Source organism: Echinops telfairi, unplaced genomic scaffold, assembly GCF_000313985.2.
Source record: "Echinops telfairi isolate 266 unplaced genomic scaffold, ASM31398v2 ScPeMD7_26;HRSCAF=91, whole genome shotgun sequence".
Lineage (NCBI taxonomy): Eukaryota > Metazoa > Chordata > Mammalia > Afrosoricida > Tenrecidae > Echinops > Echinops telfairi.
Window position 1 is genome coordinate 4,608,824 of NW_022103923.1, and position 17,571 is coordinate 4,626,394.

Consider the following 17,571-nt stretch of genomic DNA (forward strand, 5'->3'; position numbering starts at 1 on the left):
ATACAGGTGCTGGTCTATATGGGCACTAGAGTTACAGGTTGTTGTGAATCCTAGCCTATGTGTGTGTGCGTGGCGGGGAGAATACGAGTGCATTATACTGCCCTAGGGTACCCTGTGTATCCTCCCTCCCCACGGCACAGCTAGTAAACTAGTAACCAAGTAACACTGATATAACCATCCAAATGACATGCAAAAGGCAAGGAACACAATAAAGTAGAAATGAAACACAACTAATCATCTGCTTAACTAATGCTATGAAAACATTTACAGATCAGACGTTCGTTCTTAGAAGGTTTTTGTTATGTAACTGGGAAAGGCCCTTACAATTTAATTTACATTCCTGTAAAGAAATAAGGCCCAGAATCGCAAGTCACACAGACAAAATACTCTTAGGTCGTGACGGTAATTTGTACATATACCGTGGGGTACGTTTGAGTTTGACCTCCAAAACCAAGCTCACTGCCAATGGGTAGATTCTGACACACAGTGACTCTGGAGGGCAAAGAGCTAGCTACCTCTGTGGTTTCTGAGACTATGAATCTTTACAGGAGCAGAAAACCTCACCTTTCTCCCGAGGAACGGCTGGTGGGTTTGAACTGCTGAACGGTGGTTAGAAGTCTAAAGTGTAACCCACTATACAACCAGGACAGTCACCCACAAAATGAACAGCATGGCAATTCTGGTTCTCCCAATGGAATTCTTATTGCTTTAGCATTGCAATTCTAAAATTCCTCTCGTGTACTGTACACCCCAAATGAAAAAAAAAAATTACCTCCAACCGAAGTCCTACAAATGGCATGTTTGTATCACACATAGCGACAAAGTGAGCTAGTACTTTATTGAAGGCACACATTTCTCCTGATCGCTTGGTTCTCTTGGGTTCTACTGGACACGGATCACCAGACAACTAGAATGTATGGAGAGAACGTGGGTTAAAAAAAAACACACAAAACTTGTGTGATGCAATTAGTTAAAGCAGTTAAACCACTGTAACAGTGCATCATAAAGCTAAACCCAAAAGATGTTCTATTCTGAAAACGCTAAACCCAAGGCTGGTAATTCTGTAGTAACTATCTGTGTTTAAACAGATTCTCTTCTAGAAAATAGTGCATGACTAATTTAAATTAACAAAGAGAGAAGCACTTTCAAGAAAATGCAGATGAACTATGGAATGGTATGAAGTCTGGGCTAATTCCTAATAAAATGGTTTAAAAAAAAAAAAAGGGCTCAAGTAGAAAGAAAATATTTTGATGATGGCAACAAATGTACAAAAGTGCTTGACACCATGGATGGATGGATGGATGGATGGATGGATGGATGGATGGATTGTGATAGGAGTTATTAAGAGCCCCGAATAAAATGACTTAAAAGAAAAAAAATGCAGAAAATGGTTTCTTAAGCCTTACTGCTGCCCAGTCTCTTATAAAGCACGTCTAATTTTTTCAGGTATTAAAAACGGTAAAAGATGCCAACGATAAAGTTAATTTACTACATAAAAATCCCGTGTTCGTCTCCTATGTGCACATACCTTGCGCTTGGCACCGGTTCTAGGCTGTTTCCCAGCTTTCACATGCACAACCATGTCCTGGATGCTTTCCTTGAACTGCTGCAGCATGACTGCAGTGCCCGGGGTGTCCTCGCGGTCTGTACTGTTCACAGACAGGAAGTAGTATTTGTATGCCAGCTGAGTGGGTTTATTGGGAACCTCCAGCAACTCCACAACCTACAAAAACCCAAAGTCCAAGTCAGCACAGAAATGAGACGCCTGTGAATGAGCAAGTGCTGGATATTCTCCTTCACACATGAATATGAATACACACTCACGAGCACTCAGAACTCAGAGCTGCAAATCTCATGTACATGTCTTGGTGGGGGACATCAATCATAAGCATAAACATAACTTTCCTCTAGTTCCTAAATGCTTCCTCCTCCCCCACTATCATGATCTCAATACTATCTTACAAATCTGGCTAGACCAGAAGATGTGCACTGGTACAGACAGGAACTGAAAACACAGGGAATCCAGGACAAATGACCCCTTCAGGACCAGTGCCGAGAGTGGAGATCCGGGGGTGGGGGGGGACACACCGATTATAAGGATCTACATATAACCTCCTCCCTGGGGAACAGACAACAGAAAAGTGGGTGAAGGGAGATGTCAGACAGTGTAAGATATGACAAAATAATAATTTATAAATTATCAAGGGTTCATGAGGGAGAGGGGAGAGGGGAGCGGGGAGGGAGGGGGAAAATTGAGGAGCTGATGCCAAGGGCTTAAGTGGAGAGCAAATGTTTTGAGGATGATGGCAACAAATGTACAAATGTGCTTTACACAATTGATGTATGTATGGATTATGGTAAGAGTTGTATGAACCCCAATAAAGTGATTTTTTAAAAAGAATGTCATAAGCATTCCTATTAAATATTTTCTTAAAAAATAAATAAATAAATATTTTCTGAGAAATGGACCAAACTAAAGAAAACAATAAAAAGCAAACATGTCATTGAAAAAACCAAAACAACTATGTTGATATCACTGTCATCTGCAAAGGCATCAATTCTGACTCATAGCAGCCCAATAACATAAAGAAGAACCCTCCCTCAGAGGCACTATCTCCCTGAAAGCTCACAAGCCTCTGTCCAGATGAAGGAAGTGGAGGGAGAAGGGGGTTAGCTGGTCCCAGGTCACACAGCCAACTAATGGGAGGCTAGGGACTTAACCCATTTGGGCTAGCCTTTAATAGTCATGGCAGATCACCTGCAGAGAAGCAAGCTACATGAAACCAGGGTTCTTCATCTGGCTTGTGCCTGGCCAGTCAACAGGCAGGGGCTACAGAAATAAAAGGAGCTAACTCAGCATTTAAAAAAAAAACAAAAAAAAGGTCCGATGGGATTTCTTAGGCTGTAATCTTGACAGGAGCAGACCATCCAGCCCTTTACTCCTGTGGGGCAGGCTGGTGGGTTTTAATCAGCCAAACACTGAAACAACCACTGCACACGCCATCGGGGCTTCTTAAAGCAACTCTAACCGACAGCAAATGGGGCCTTTGAACTACTATAAATAGGTGTTCTTGATATTCATACTTTACCTTATACATTGGACTCCATGATATTGAGATTATTTATATTTATTTTAAGGAGAAAAAAGCTGAGGCACAATAACGTTTGCTTGTCCGATGTCACACAGCTAAGGTAATGTATTCCTACTTTGATACCAGAAGTTTGACTCGAGACTTTATTCTTACTCGAGATACCAGCTTACTTATCTTTAAACTAGAGTCAAACTTTAAGTTCTCTACATACTTTAGTGCCAGAAATGTGATTAGAAAAGGCTTTTTATTAATATACATACCCCTCACCCCACCCCCTTTCAAGAAATTGTTTGTGGTCAATCCCTAAGAATTACATTAATGCATTGAGAGTCTAAAGAATTAAAAAGTAAAATGGAACTTTTAACAAAGAAGATACAGATGTCTAATAAGCACACAGAAATATTATTAGTCATTAGAGCAATGGAAATTAAGAACATGATAAAATACCACTATACGACAAAATACCCATTTATAAACTATCAAGGGCTCATGCGGGAGGGGGGAGCGGGGAGGGAGGGGAAAAATGAGGACCTAATGTCGGGGGTTTCAACGGAGAGAAAATGTTTTGAGAAACGATGTACAAATGCGCTTTACACAATTGATGTGTGTATGGATTGAGATGACAGTTGTATGAGCCCCTAATAAAATGTTAAAAAAGAAAAAAAAAATACCACTATACACTTATCAGAATAGCTACAAACTTTAAAATTCAGTAAAATAACCTGTCGATATCAAGTGCTGACAAAAATGCAGAGCAATTATAACTCTTACTCACTGCTGGTGGAAATGCAAAATGGTACAAGCAGTTTGGAAAAACCTTTGGTAATCAACCCTGGGGTAGTTTCTCATTAAGTTAAACAGACCGTATGATCCAACAATGCTGCTACTAGTTACTAAGCCCAAAGAAATTAAAACTTATGTTCATATAAAATCCTGTATGCAAGTGTTCCTGGCAACTTTACTTATAGTTGCTCCAAACTGAAAACAACACAGATGTCCTTCAATGCGTAAATGGATAAACACACTGGGATACATCCATACAATGGGATACTACTAAGCCATAAAAACAAATTAACGATTAACTATTACAAATACACATGGATGAACCTTAAAGGCATTAAACTGGGTGAAACAAGCCAACCTTGAAGGTTAGATAGTGTATGAGTCCATTTATAGTACATTCTGAAACGTGCACAACAAAGAAGCGGCAAACACAGCAAGGGCTACCAGTTGAAGGTGGGAAGATTTGATTATAGAGGGGCAGCATAAAGGAATTTGGCCAGGGATATACTGCTGTCGGTCCTGATTGAGATGGAGGCTATAAAACTGTATGCATTCATCAGGATTCACACTGAAGTGGTGGAATTTTCACTGTAAATCAATTATAAAGCTGACTCCCCCCTCCCCTCCAAGAAGAAAAGTAAAACGGTAGCAAGAAATTTAAAAGGAGATCACCTTCTGACTGTCCATTTCTATGTCTGCATCATCACTAAGTGATAAATCAAGACGAGGAGTATCATACATTCAGTTTTGGTCTAAACGACACGAGACAAATTATGGCCTTTTAATAAATCACTGGCCATCAAAACTAAAGCCTGGCTTTTGTCGATGCTAAATAAGATCAGAAAATAACCAGTTATACGTAATTGTATTTTGCGTCAGGTTCAATATACAAGATCTTTGTGAGTTCACAGCTTTGGTTATCACACATGTGCTTTGCATGTCGTTTCACATGTAGACCAGGCAGCTCACTGAGAACTTTACTGTGCTTGGATAGTCCTATTCCTGAACAACACTAATCTACATAGGTAACCAAATGGAAAGCTATGTTAGAGTCCTAGCGGAGGGTGCCTTTTTCAGGCGGCTTCTTTCAAAAGTATAGGTCAAAACCTTGAGAAATTCAATCCTGTTACCTCCAGCCAACAATTTTGAATTATAGCTTCAGATACCTGAGATTCTTAGCCAAAGATATTTATCTGGAAAACACAGACATGTCTATAAGTGGGGAAAAACAAGACACTTCAAATTCTTGCCAATTTTAACCAGGTTCGAAAAGATCTCAAAGACACTACCTGGAAAACACCTAGAAAGGTACAAAAAGAAGGGATCTCACTGTGTTCTAAAAATACTAGAGGGCTTCAAAAAGTTCCTGGGAAAATGTGACTATCTTTTCAGCCCATGGTGCCACAAAGCTTTTTGATGCAATCATTAACATAAAATCCACTTTAAATCAATCAGGGAGGAGAAAGGAAAACAAAGCCTACTTCGGCTACCCCGGATTTAAGAGACTGTATTATGGAAGTGTGCACTGAACTAAAACCAAACAAAACCCATTTATCTGCCATCAAAACATCTCCAAACCTTCAAGGTAGGTTTCAATGTTTTTCTTCTTACACAGAGATGACTCAGTCCAATCAGAAACTAGACCCACTACAGGAGAGATCCTACGGCTAGGGATGGAGCCATATCTTCTATTCCGCAACTCTGAGAATTACCGCTTTTCTTAGAGAGATGGTTTCCTTCTCTCCTCCATCCCTACCCGAGTAGAGAATCACTACAGGACAGTTGCAGATTCAATAAAGGTCATTTTTGCCAATTAAACAATATAGCATTCAAGACACTCATAGAATCACTGAACTTGATCCCCTGCCCCAACCCCACCCAAGTCACCCTCCCTTGCATACTTACAATGTAGTATTGTGGAAGCCGGGTGAGTTTAATAAACAACTTATTCTTAGAAAGTTTACCAATAGGATGGGTTGAGTAATTGGAAAGCTGCAATGTTTCACTGCTTATGGTAGGCAGGTGTTTTATAGATTGTTTGCAACGCTGCTGTCCAAGCCAAAACCTTAATTTGAAAGAGACAAGTCACACCATAAGATATTCTTGCAACTTTCACTATGTGTTGCTGATGGATAAATAATCAGTAAAAGACGCATTACTTTGAATTTAACTGAACAAGTCAAAACATGGGAGGGTCGACTTTTCAGAGGTACCTTAGGACACAGGCCTGGTGATCTGATTCTGAAAACCCTATGGAACAGTTCTACTCTACACACGTGGAGTCGCCGAGCGGCTGAATTGACTTGACAACAACGAGCAACGAGAGTCAAAGAATATGAAACCATAATGAAGAATCACTTCTCCAGTTCCATATTGGACCGTCAGGTTTTTGCCGTATTTCAGGACATTTAACTGCAATGTGAGTGATGATGATTAGTTCTAAGGAAAAATGAACTAATAAGGCTAAGATACCCAGAATTCCGATGGCTCAAGGATAGCAACACTAACCTTGACATTCTTTATAAAATGCCTGAAGTATTATGAACCAAATACCCATTGCCACTGAGTCAACTCCAACTCAGAGTGACCCTACAGGACAGAGCAGAACTGTTTCTTTGAGTTTGGGGGCTTTGAATCTTTCAGGGAGCTAACGCCCTCATCTTTTTCCCATGAAGGGACTGGAAAGTTTGAACAGTTGACCTGGTAATTAGCAGTTAAATGTATAAACCACTATGTCACCAGAGCTCTCATACAGCAAAATAAAACAGCTTATGTGTATGTTCATATATATATAATTGTGTTAGTACTAACAACTGTGCAGTTTCTAATTTTATGAAATATGAAGTAAAAAAACTGTTTACAAAATCATAGAAACCTTCAGTAAACAAAAACATCAAAATGTGAATATATTGTGTCTCCACATATCCTCCATTTAGGACTACACACTTCTAAGAAGCATGGTTTCTATATCTCTAACCCTTCCGCAAGAATTCTGCACTCTTTAATTTACTTTAAAATAGCCATTTTGGCATCCTTGATAAGATTCAAATTATATTCCTTTTCCATGTCCTTTGAGTTTGGGGAACAAAAAGAAATCTGAATGGGCAAGACCAGGCCTGTGGGGTGAATGGAGCAATGTTTGCCATCAAGAAGGTGATGGGAAGAAAATCCCTTAGCTCAACTTTCCTGGCCTTTCTGCCACCAATGCAGTCTTCTATGCTCTTAAAAGCTCATCCTAATTAAGCCCATGTAGTCGTTCTGTGTCATTCAAGAAAATCTAACAAGATTATGCATTTGGAATTCTAAAAATCAGTCACCGCAACCTTCTGATGGGACCTTTTTGTAGAAGGCCCCCCTAAGGAAACTAAGGCCAGCGTATTATGAAGAGTACTCATCTGTAGCCAGCCACTGATCGCAGACATGTTTAAACAGGATTTGTTCGGAATATACTTTTGTATATGAACTGGAACCCTACTAGCATTACCTTTTTACTTACCCTGGTGTATTACTATCGCCCTGCCACTTTTATCCGAAGATAATGGATAGAGTCTGGCATCAAGGGTTATAACCTACTGCTAACTAATATTCTTGGAGGTAACATAAAAAGCTGCCTGCCCCTATACTAAAGAATCCCTATACATTACACTTTCTAGGGTTTTATACTGTGTATGTGTACTGTGAAGCTCTGATGGTGTAATGGGTGCGTGTTGGGAAGCTAATCACAAGGTGAGCAGTTCAAAACCACCAGCCACTTTGGAGGAGAAAGATGAGGCCTTTTATTCCTATAGTTATCGTCTCAGAAACCCACGGGGGCAGTTCTGCCCTGTCCTAAAGGGTTACTATGCATCAGAATCAACTGGTGGGGATGAGTTTGAGGTGTATAACACACAATGCAGAATCTCTTGCTCTCCCTCTAATCGTTCAGTTAAGCCACCACCAAATATCGCTTTGATGCTTTCACTTGTCATTCTGTCGGTCTATCTTTGAGGAGGCTAAGAAACAGTAATGTGTGAAAAAGGAATTCAGAGACTGTCTCACAAATTCCTACTAACCCACAATGAGGTAAGTACAAAAAAATCACAGGATGAATCTAGAGACAACAAAACCACAATATTCAAGGTCATGATAAGGTACAAACCAGTTCTGGTACTGTAGCATTCCAGTGGTGAATCACATGCTGTGTTCACTGCATACCAGTCGTGCAGAGTAAAGCCATGTTATCATATGTGGCATTTAAAGGGAAGTCTACTATTACTCAAAAGTGCATAAAATCTAGAAACACTTTTTGTTAGTGGTGGTAGACAAATTTAACTACAACTTTACAAGGTACGATGTTAGAACTCACGATTGATGAAGGAATAGAGATGAATTTCAAAACTACGACTATAGCATCACTGGCTTCATTTCGGATAAAAGTTCAAAATGAGTATGTCAAACTTGCTGAAACTGCTCTACGATCTCTACTTCCATCCATCAGCACACCGCTGTGGGATTGGTAGCTATACTTTGTATTATATTGAAAAAAGAAACAAAGAATCTGTGTATGTGTGTTCATGCATCTCTTTCAAACATTCAGAGGATTGTGAGACAAACTGAATGGCAGTTATTAGAGAAGCAGACACTACTCTTTTGAAAGTGTCCTCTGGTAGATTCATACCATGCAGATGACTTGGGATAATTATAATAAGACTGCTGCAGAAACCACCTGACACAGTAAAATGCAATGTGGCGGTGATTTGTACGGTACTTGTACAGGAGAAAATGGATCACAGAAAGAGAGTTGAGCGTCATAGCCTTCAGATCCATTATTTGCCCTAGAGGAACATTTGATACCAGCACTGTTGTCTTGGATCAATTACAAGAGAATTTAGATTCGAAGACATCAAAGGCGTTCAAGTTTCATGTCAGGAATCTTAAGGACAGTGGCTGGTCACAGTAACACTGGAGAAGAAAGCATATAGTGGTAAAAACATTTTCATTTTCAGCCTTGAGCTAAATAAATCAGCTTACTTAAGTTGTTGAATCCATGGGATAATCTGTTTAACATCATCATTCACAGACTTCTCCATATCATCTAAAGTAGCCTGGTCTGCAGAACAAAGGACTTGATTAATTACTTATAATTAATCACAAATAAACACGACACAAAATCGCTCTCTAGGATTCCAAGGCCCAAACATCATTTTTTTAAAGCAGAATAGTGTGTTATTTTTGACCCAGACAAAAGCTAAATGCACCCCTAGATATAAATCCACCTGAATTGTTTTCCCTCTTTGACATTTAGCATGAAAATTATCGTTATGGCAACCAATGAATCCAAAAATGTTTACTAGCAAGAAAAAGTGATACATGAATGAATTCTCAGCCTGCATTTTCATTCCCCAAAGTTTTAGTCTAATCCATTGATACTTTTGAACTATCATAAGCACTTAAAAGCTCACTGCATTATGGGACTTAGGACCTTAAAATACATAGACACTACAAAACCCCAAAGAGTGTTTCTTCAGCAAACACACATGGTCTGTGACGTGAGCAAGAGCAGTGAGATGATGAGATTTGGGAAATGCGCTTTCAGCCTTTTATAACACTGGAAAACGAAAGTAACATACAATTATTTCAATATGAAACAAAGGCAAAGAGCAAATCAGAAGCGTGAATTGCCTCTACAATAACAGAAATTGCCAAGAGATGCCACTTTGCCGCTGCTCTCATTTTGAAATGTTTAGGTGTTTTGAATTCGTGAGTGTGTACTACGCTAGTAACCAGGAAAATGACTAAATACTTTTAAAAAAATGTAAAGGAGGGGGGAGCGGGGAGGGAGGTGGGGAAATGAGGAGCTGATGCCAGGGGCTTAAGTGGAGAGCAAATGTTTTGAGAATGATGAAGGCAATGAATGTACAAATGTGCTTTACACAAGTGATGTATGTATGGATTGTGATAAGAGTTGTTTGAGGCCTAATAAAATGATTTTTTTTAAAAGAAATAACAAACATAGTTGCTTTATTGGTCTAGCAACAAAGCCAAAGAACAGTCATTTTTAATGGTTACTTAGCTATCGCAAATGTGATTAAAACTGAGGGGAAAAATGAGGACCTAATGTCGGGGGTTTAAATGGAGAGAAAATGTTTTGAGAAACGATGTACAAATGCGCTTTACACAATTGATGTGTGTGTGGATTGGGATAACAGTTGTATGAGCCCTTAATAAAATGTTAAAAAAAAAAAAACTTTAAAAATTCAACAAAAAAAAAATGATTAAAACTATGTAGTTTTCCCATAATTATCTCTTAGGAAAAAAAATCTCTCAGTCACACAATATAACCAGAAAACTCTTATTTGAAGCACTCTGTCTAGGTTGATACTAATGGCCACCACGATAACTCATTCAAGAATACTATTCCAATACAAAATCACTCAGTTCCCTAGTGATATATCATTTCAGAACTTGGCAACAAAACAAACCAGAAATTAGATAAGCCAACAAGTTAGTTAGATTTTCTGTCTCGGTTATATGAACTATTCTTTACTAGCCAGTAAAGAATTCCCTTCCTCCCAGATTCTGAACTCCAAGTTATCTTAGATGTTTATACTATCCTGAATTTGTTCTTCAGTCATGTCAATGCCACTCAACTACATGTGGGGAAAATCCAAACTAAGCTACTGGAATTGGGAGCTACAAAACACTGGGCATCAAAATTATTCTTTTAACCCAACAGGAATAAACTTCATATCAGGAAGCTTATTACTGGTAAACGAACATCCAAAAAGAGTACTTAGGAAGAACAGAGGGCCAGGGTATAGACATGAGCCAGAGTTATTCACGCCATACCTATCTTCCACAGTGCTGACTTCTGTCACTTCTAATATTTAATACCAAGTGATTATATAATCTGATAGCTTACCAAGTCCATAAAGCATCAACTGGAACATCCCAGAATGCAAATCTACAAAAACATGTAGACACTCCGAACTATTGCAGGGCTCCAAGATAGGAACAACAAGGGCTGGAAGTGCAGTCTCTATGGAAGCTGAACAGTTAAAAATAAATTTAATTTTTAAAATTTATTTCTACTTGAATACCTCTCCCCCAGGCCACCCCCCCCCACAAAAGTTTATTTCTCAGCAAGTCAAAACAAAGCAACTATATAATAATCCTCAATGTTGGAAGGAAAACATGATTTTACAAAATTTGGACTAGTACTCTATTTCCATTCGTATCTCAAAAGGAAGAATAAAATTTGCAAGTTGACTTAAAACAAGTGAGTACATTTTCACTTGGTAGTTTATAGTGCATTAGATTTTCAAGAAAGAAAGAAAATCAGCTGTTTGGTATAAAGAAAGAAATTCCATCTATGGCCTGAAGATTTTCAAGGCCATTCTTTGCAAAAAAGTTTCTGGCATATTTTAAACAGGAGCCCTGGTGGCAGCCTCTCTCTCACTGCCATCAAGTCGGCCCTACAGGACAGGGTAGAACTGCTCCTGTAGATTCCCGAGACTGGAACACCTTATGGGAATAGAAAGCCCCATATTCTGCGGAGCGGTTTCGAACCAACCGTGTAACCACTATGCTACCAAATTGGCTGGTGGTTTGGACCCACCAGTCACTCTGTGGGAGAAAGATGAGGCAGTTGGTCTGCTTCCATAAAGATTTACAACCTTGGAAACCCCATAGGACAGGTCTACTACCTCACAGGGTGACTGAGTTGGAATCGCTTTGATGACAATGAGATTCAATTTACTCTTGGGCATTTGAAAACATCATTTATTAAATGGGGGTGGGGGGGTGGGACACCACCGCCCCGTTCCCAGTCATTGTGTACATTTTCAAGGCACAGATGAGATAAGAACATAGCAATTGCTAAACATATGTATCCCCCAGAGCTGCCAATACACTTGATAGAGAATTTCACAGTATTTCCACCAGGCTCAATTAGCTTGTCCCTTAATCCCCACATAGGCAGAGCAAAATCCAAAGGCTGAGTGAAGCACTGAAAGCACTCCAGTTCCTCCACAGCTATGACATCCAAGACCAGCAGGGAGGGGAGTAATGGAGGCAAAGACTTGCATAAGCCTCGACTGCTCTGGGTTACTTTGTCAGGCAATGACAATAACACCTTTCTTTCCATACACCCCATCAGAAGGAGACCTGGCAGTCTGCTACTGTAAGATTTACAACCTTGGAAACCCACAAGGGCCGTTTTACTCTGGCCTATAGGGTTGCTAGGAGTCGGTCAACTCCATAGTACTGGGTCTAGAGTTGGGCCCATATACCAGGGCATTCCCCAAACCTCACACTCAATGCCATCCAGTCCATCTCAACTTCCCTGGTGGGTTTCCAAGATTTCAAATTGGATGATGGGGTAGTTTTCTGGGACAATGAGCCTGAGGTTCCTAGTCCTGAAGATGATTTCATGCCAGAGCTTGAACTAGACTAGTTCCAGATGTATGAGAGACACCAGAACCTGAACTGACAGGGGATTTATTTGGCATTACATAATGGGCTTCAGTGGAGAGGCAAGGAGGTAGACAGCCTCATCTTTCTCCCAGAGGGGCTGGTGTATTCGAACTGAGGACCTTGTGGTTAGCAGCCCGTGCACAGCCTACACTCTCGCACTAGAGCTCCTTAACAGGCCATTAGGAGGAAGAAAGAACAAGTTTTGTGAAGGATCTTCAACTTCATTAGTCAACAAAACCAAAACCAAACTCCCTGCCACTGAGTCGATTCCAACTCATAGGGGAAGTTCTACCCTAGTCTCTCTAAAAATACTCCTGTAAGCTGACACTTTGGTTGGTCTTAGGCTCTTTTTGTTCATCTCTAGTCTTTCACTTCTCTTGAGTAACAGTTGTGTATAAATATAAATTCCTGTTCCTGACAGTCTGCCTTTTCTTCAGGCAGTGTTTCTACTATATGGAAGCACTGTTAGCCCAGGGCTCCCAACACCTACTAAGAAGCTGCTTCCTCTAAGTATAATGGCTGGAACTGGCCTCCAATGAAGATTTCCTATTTAGATAGTACTCATTTACGTCACCCAAGGAAAGGTTGTTTCCTTTAGACACAAGGAAACCACAGCCCCAAGCAATCAGGGTCCAAAACTCTCTGCCATTGAGTTGAAATTGATTCCTAGTGACCCTATAAGACAGGTTAGAACTGCCCCTGTGAGTTTCTGAAACTATCACTCTTGGTGTGCGTAGAAAGCCTCATTTTTCTCCCATGGAGCAGTTTCAAACTGCTGACCTTGTGGTAAGCAGCCCAACTCATAACCACACACCACTAAGCCTCCTACAAAAGCAGATACCTACATTTTATCCTACATTATTATGGGTGATAATACAAAAGTTCTTAACTGCCTGGGAACTGGTGAGTATTGTTCCCCCCTGAAAAAGGGTCAGTAGGCCAAATAAGTCTGGGAATCTAATGCCCTAGAGCAGGGGTCCTCAAACTTTTTAAACAGAGGGCCAGTTCACTGTTCCTCAGACCCGTTGGAGGGCCGGACTATAGTTTAAAAAAAAAACTATGAACAAATTCCTATGCACACTGCACATATCGTATTTTGAAGAAAAAAAAACCAAATGGGGCAAAAACACCCGGCGGGCCAGATAAATGTCCTCGGCGGGCCACAGTTTCCCTGCCTTAGAGGAAAAAACCAGAAGAGATAAGATTCACATGAAAAGGCTACAACAGCTTCCATTTCAATAGGAAAAACAAGTTTTAAGGAGAGTCAATACACAAACAGTGCAAAAATAAGACCAGGTTAAATAATAAATAATAGGAATTTTAGAAAGAGCTTGGTAGGCCACAAATTAAAATATAGGAATGCCCAGCCTCTTCAACAAAACCAGCATACAGGTAATCCATCCTAGATTTACGATGTAACTGAGTTGCAAGGAACTCAATTTAAGGACAGTTCTCTTTTTGGTACATTGATAATAATGATACAATGTGTTGGATTTGGCTTGTATGTAATTTTGCTGACCTTATGTTATTCTCATTACTAACATATTTTTTTGTATATGTTCAATATTATGGTTTCTAAAGATACTGATAATAAAAGGCAGTAATAATGCAAAAAATAAAATAAAATGAGGTATTCAACTTATATCACAATGTATAATGGAGTTGTGGGAACTGTGGACACAGAAGCCCTTTGTAAGTCAGGGACTACCTGTACCAGGCAAAACATCCTATTAAGAAAAATGGCTTATAAAATAAAAGTGGACAGTAAGTTAAACAAGACAGAAATGGCAATTTTTATAAACCTACAATTTTCGTTGCCATTGAAGCCTCTCAGAATGGCCTTCAATTCCTGGAGTTTCTGATGAGCCCTCGCATGGACGCTGTCAATCAGGAGTTTTTCTATTGATAAATGATCAATCTGCATCAATAAGAACAGACCCCGAGGGGTAATTTAAGAGGGTTTCGTTTTGACAGCCTGAGACAGTTACGTGACTGGAAGTACATGCTGTTAAAATCACGCTGACTAAAATGTTGACCAGAAAAAGAAAGTAAATTTAGATAAAGTTAAAAATTAACTTGTATGTTGCTGATGCCTTAAAGCCTGTAATCAGCATTCTGACAAGTATGGATAAAAAGATACTAATCAGTTGTCAGTGAGTAAATGCAAGACTTTAAAAAACAAAGGTGCTCTGATCTAAGCTACAACATTTGAAAGAACATCTTAAACATTATGTACAGTATCAGATCTTTTTTTAAAAATCACATACACCATGAATTCAGAAGTATAACATTCATATAAAACAAGTTTCATCAAAACTTTAGGGAAAAATTACATATTTTAACCAATTTATACTTTAAGTATAAATGCTAAACTAGATTATATTCATTTAATCAAGCCAATATGCAAATACAGTGAGATCTTTTACCTTCATTGCTCTTTCTACTAACTTGGAATCAGAAGCTGGCAGGGGAGGGTCATGAAAAATTTGTAAAGGCTTAGAGACATCATTCTCATCAATTTTAATTGTAACTTTGTGAACAGATGCTGTCCCAGTTTTTCTCCCCAGAATCTGTTGACTTAAAAGGAAAAACAAACAAATACGTTCAGATCTTTTTTACAGAACAGTCTGTTAATTTTTGGAATAAAATAGAGACACTATCTCAGGAATCTTAGGATCCCTAGTGCTTGGCTGCTAATGGGCAAGAGGGCAGTTCAAATTCATTCAAAGGTGCCTCGGAAAAAAGGCCTGGCAATCTACTTCCAAAAAGTCCGTACTGAAAACCCTATTCTGACACACATCCATCCACACATCGGGGTGGTCAGGAGTCAGAATCCATTGGATGAAAATGTTTGTTTGTTTTTAATTGTGTCCATAGCCAGAGGCTAGAACATGGTCTGCTTTGAATGTTTGTGGAAAGAATAAATGAATACTGGGAAGACAGCTATTCTGTAACCCAATACATTTACTGCATTAAGAAAAAAAAAGATTTTTTTAAATCATAAAACTTAAACATAAAAATGCACAAAATCCAAAACTAAACAACAAAAACAACCTATTTTCAAGGTGGTATCTGTCCACCTTTTATAAAAAAGTAGGAATATCAAATCAAGTTCAAATGGGGCATGAAGGCTTGAAAACTGCCAGATCCCAATTTCCCCCATAAATCCAAAGAAAAGTACCCTGCTATGCGGAGCAGCGAAGTCTCACTGCAAGTCGATTTATCGAGTAGAGAAGTAACAGGGTAGAACCCTGGCATAAAGGCTCCTCCTCAGTACAAGGAGTAGCCATTATGGGTATGTTAAAAACAGAAGAAAATGAGTGTTTCTAAATGACACTTCAGTCTATAGTAAAGATATGACACTTTTAAGCATACTCATAAAATGTCACTTAGGAAAAAAAAAGTCACTTAGCCGAACTGCAAAATAAAAGTCTTTAAAAGGCACATTTCAAAATGTAAAGCCATGAGATAAACAAACTGGTTTTTACAAAAGATGTTCAAACACTGTATCTTTAAGCAAGATGGTATGAGCCCAGAAGAAACTAATTCCTCAAATGTTTTAACAATGGCTGAATCTTAGTACTAACAGGTAGATAGGTATTTAGAACATGCTGTGTTCTTTAAAAAAAACAAAACAGTGTCAATTATGGGTGTCCTATGTGGTCTGTGATACCATCGGACCTTATTACAGAAAACTCCCATTAACCGAGAGCCAGTGGCATATTGAAACTGAAGCAGGGCAGAACAAAGGAGAAGTAAAAAGCTGAGATTATTTTGCAGTTACGACCACGAACTCGCCAGAACCAATAAAACTTACTTCCACACGGAGAGGGAGAGGCACTTTCCAGCATGGTACCTCTCCACTTGCACAAGGTCTCCCCAGCGCTCTCGGATTAACATCAGAGTTTGGGAATGTAGCACTTCTAATTGCAGTGATAAGCAGAACGAATCTGGTAGCTCTTGTTAAGCAAATCCAACAGAGTATTTTATTCCAGCAATCAACCAAGTACCTGAGAATGGCACTGAACAGAGGCTCCAGTCCCTAACATTTGTCTAGGAAGGTAATTTCTGAAGAGTGTTATAATTTGTGATCAAGTTTTAGAAGAGTTTTCATGCTTAATGTGAACGAATACAAACTCACTATAGGGTCCAGGTTCCCCCTTAACTCATCCTAGTTTAGAGACTATTTTAAACTCAACACTCTTTTTTGCTTTTACCTACAAAGTCAATAGTAAAATTTAAAACTTGGTCTACAATAAAACTCACTCAACTGACTGCCATCAAGGTGATTTCGACTCGTAAGTGACGGGACAGGACAGGGTAGAACTGACCCTGTGCGTTTCTGAGACTGTAACTCTACGGGAGTAGGATAGGATCATGACTACTGTAGATGTATCAGTGTTCACACTGGCCAGTTCTCCAGTCTGACATTCACTTGAAGGGGTGGGGGTAGGCTGCTATATTTCAGAAGTGCAGACAAGCGAACAACACAGAGAGTGAAAGGAACAATACAAAATCTTTACAAGTACACCCCCTCAAATTTTAGAAGGATACGTAGGCAGTTGTACATGTCCTGAAGAGGTTTCTCATCAGCAAAGAGCCTAGACTGCACCAGCTGATGGATAAAGTTGATTTGCATACTATGCACCAACGCGCGTCCATCTTCCGTTGGCAGGAGGAAAGAAGGTAGTTAATGAGAAAGGTTTTTTACAGATCATGTTATAACCCCAACTAAGGAAAAGCCTACAAATGGTGGAGTGAAATGAAACTAACACACATCAAGAAATACTTGCTCTATGGAAACTGGAGAACATTCTACTTTCAGACACAGACTTCTCTGGCCAGGGGGCAGCTACAATAGGCTTACAAGGTGTTTCAAATGAAAGAATAAAGTGCTCAGTACAGGCATTACTCTGCAGGAGTGTTTCAATAGTGTACAAATAACCAAATACTGAAATCAATGCAGCACTCAGGATTTACCTCCCGTTTCCTTATCTTCAACCAGAATTTCCAGCTTGAGAAGACGCCATGGCACATCGGGGTCATCGCCCATCACAGTCAAGGTAGCTTCAAATTCTCCTTCAACTCGAAACTTCACTCGGCCATTGGCTTTTAGAAAAGGAAAAAGAACTGTACTTTGCTAGAAAAGCAGGACCTTGCTTTTTGGGTTTTGAACTTAGGAGTGTGGTGGTTTACAGAGCAGACCATCAGTTTTCCACTTCCATTCAACAATTCACACACG

The 17,571-nt window shown here is 39.5% G+C and overlaps 1 protein-coding gene across 1 annotated transcript in view; it reads right to left on the bottom strand.

Moving 5' to 3' along the window:
• MED14 (mediator complex subunit 14) overlaps nucleotides 1-17,571 on the bottom strand; it is an 81,236-nt gene that overhangs the window by 39,494 nt on the left and 24,171 nt on the right. Inside the window, exons 6-15 of the mRNA XM_004714569.3 lie at nucleotides 17,310-17,438; nucleotides 16,884-16,991; nucleotides 16,147-16,279; nucleotides 14,756-14,906; nucleotides 14,136-14,247; nucleotides 10,777-10,902; nucleotides 8,886-8,964; nucleotides 5,781-5,940; nucleotides 1,529-1,723; nucleotides 773-907 (exon numbers count right to left, since the gene is read on the bottom strand). Of these exons, the coding sequence (XP_004714626.1) occupies nucleotides 773-907; nucleotides 1,529-1,723; nucleotides 5,781-5,940; nucleotides 8,886-8,964; nucleotides 10,777-10,902; nucleotides 14,136-14,247; nucleotides 14,756-14,906; nucleotides 16,147-16,279; nucleotides 16,884-16,991; nucleotides 17,310-17,438 (1,328 nt within the window). The remainder of the gene's footprint in view (nucleotides 1-772; nucleotides 908-1,528; nucleotides 1,724-5,780; nucleotides 5,941-8,885; nucleotides 8,965-10,776; nucleotides 10,903-14,135; nucleotides 14,248-14,755; nucleotides 14,907-16,146; nucleotides 16,280-16,883; nucleotides 16,992-17,309; nucleotides 17,439-17,571) is intronic.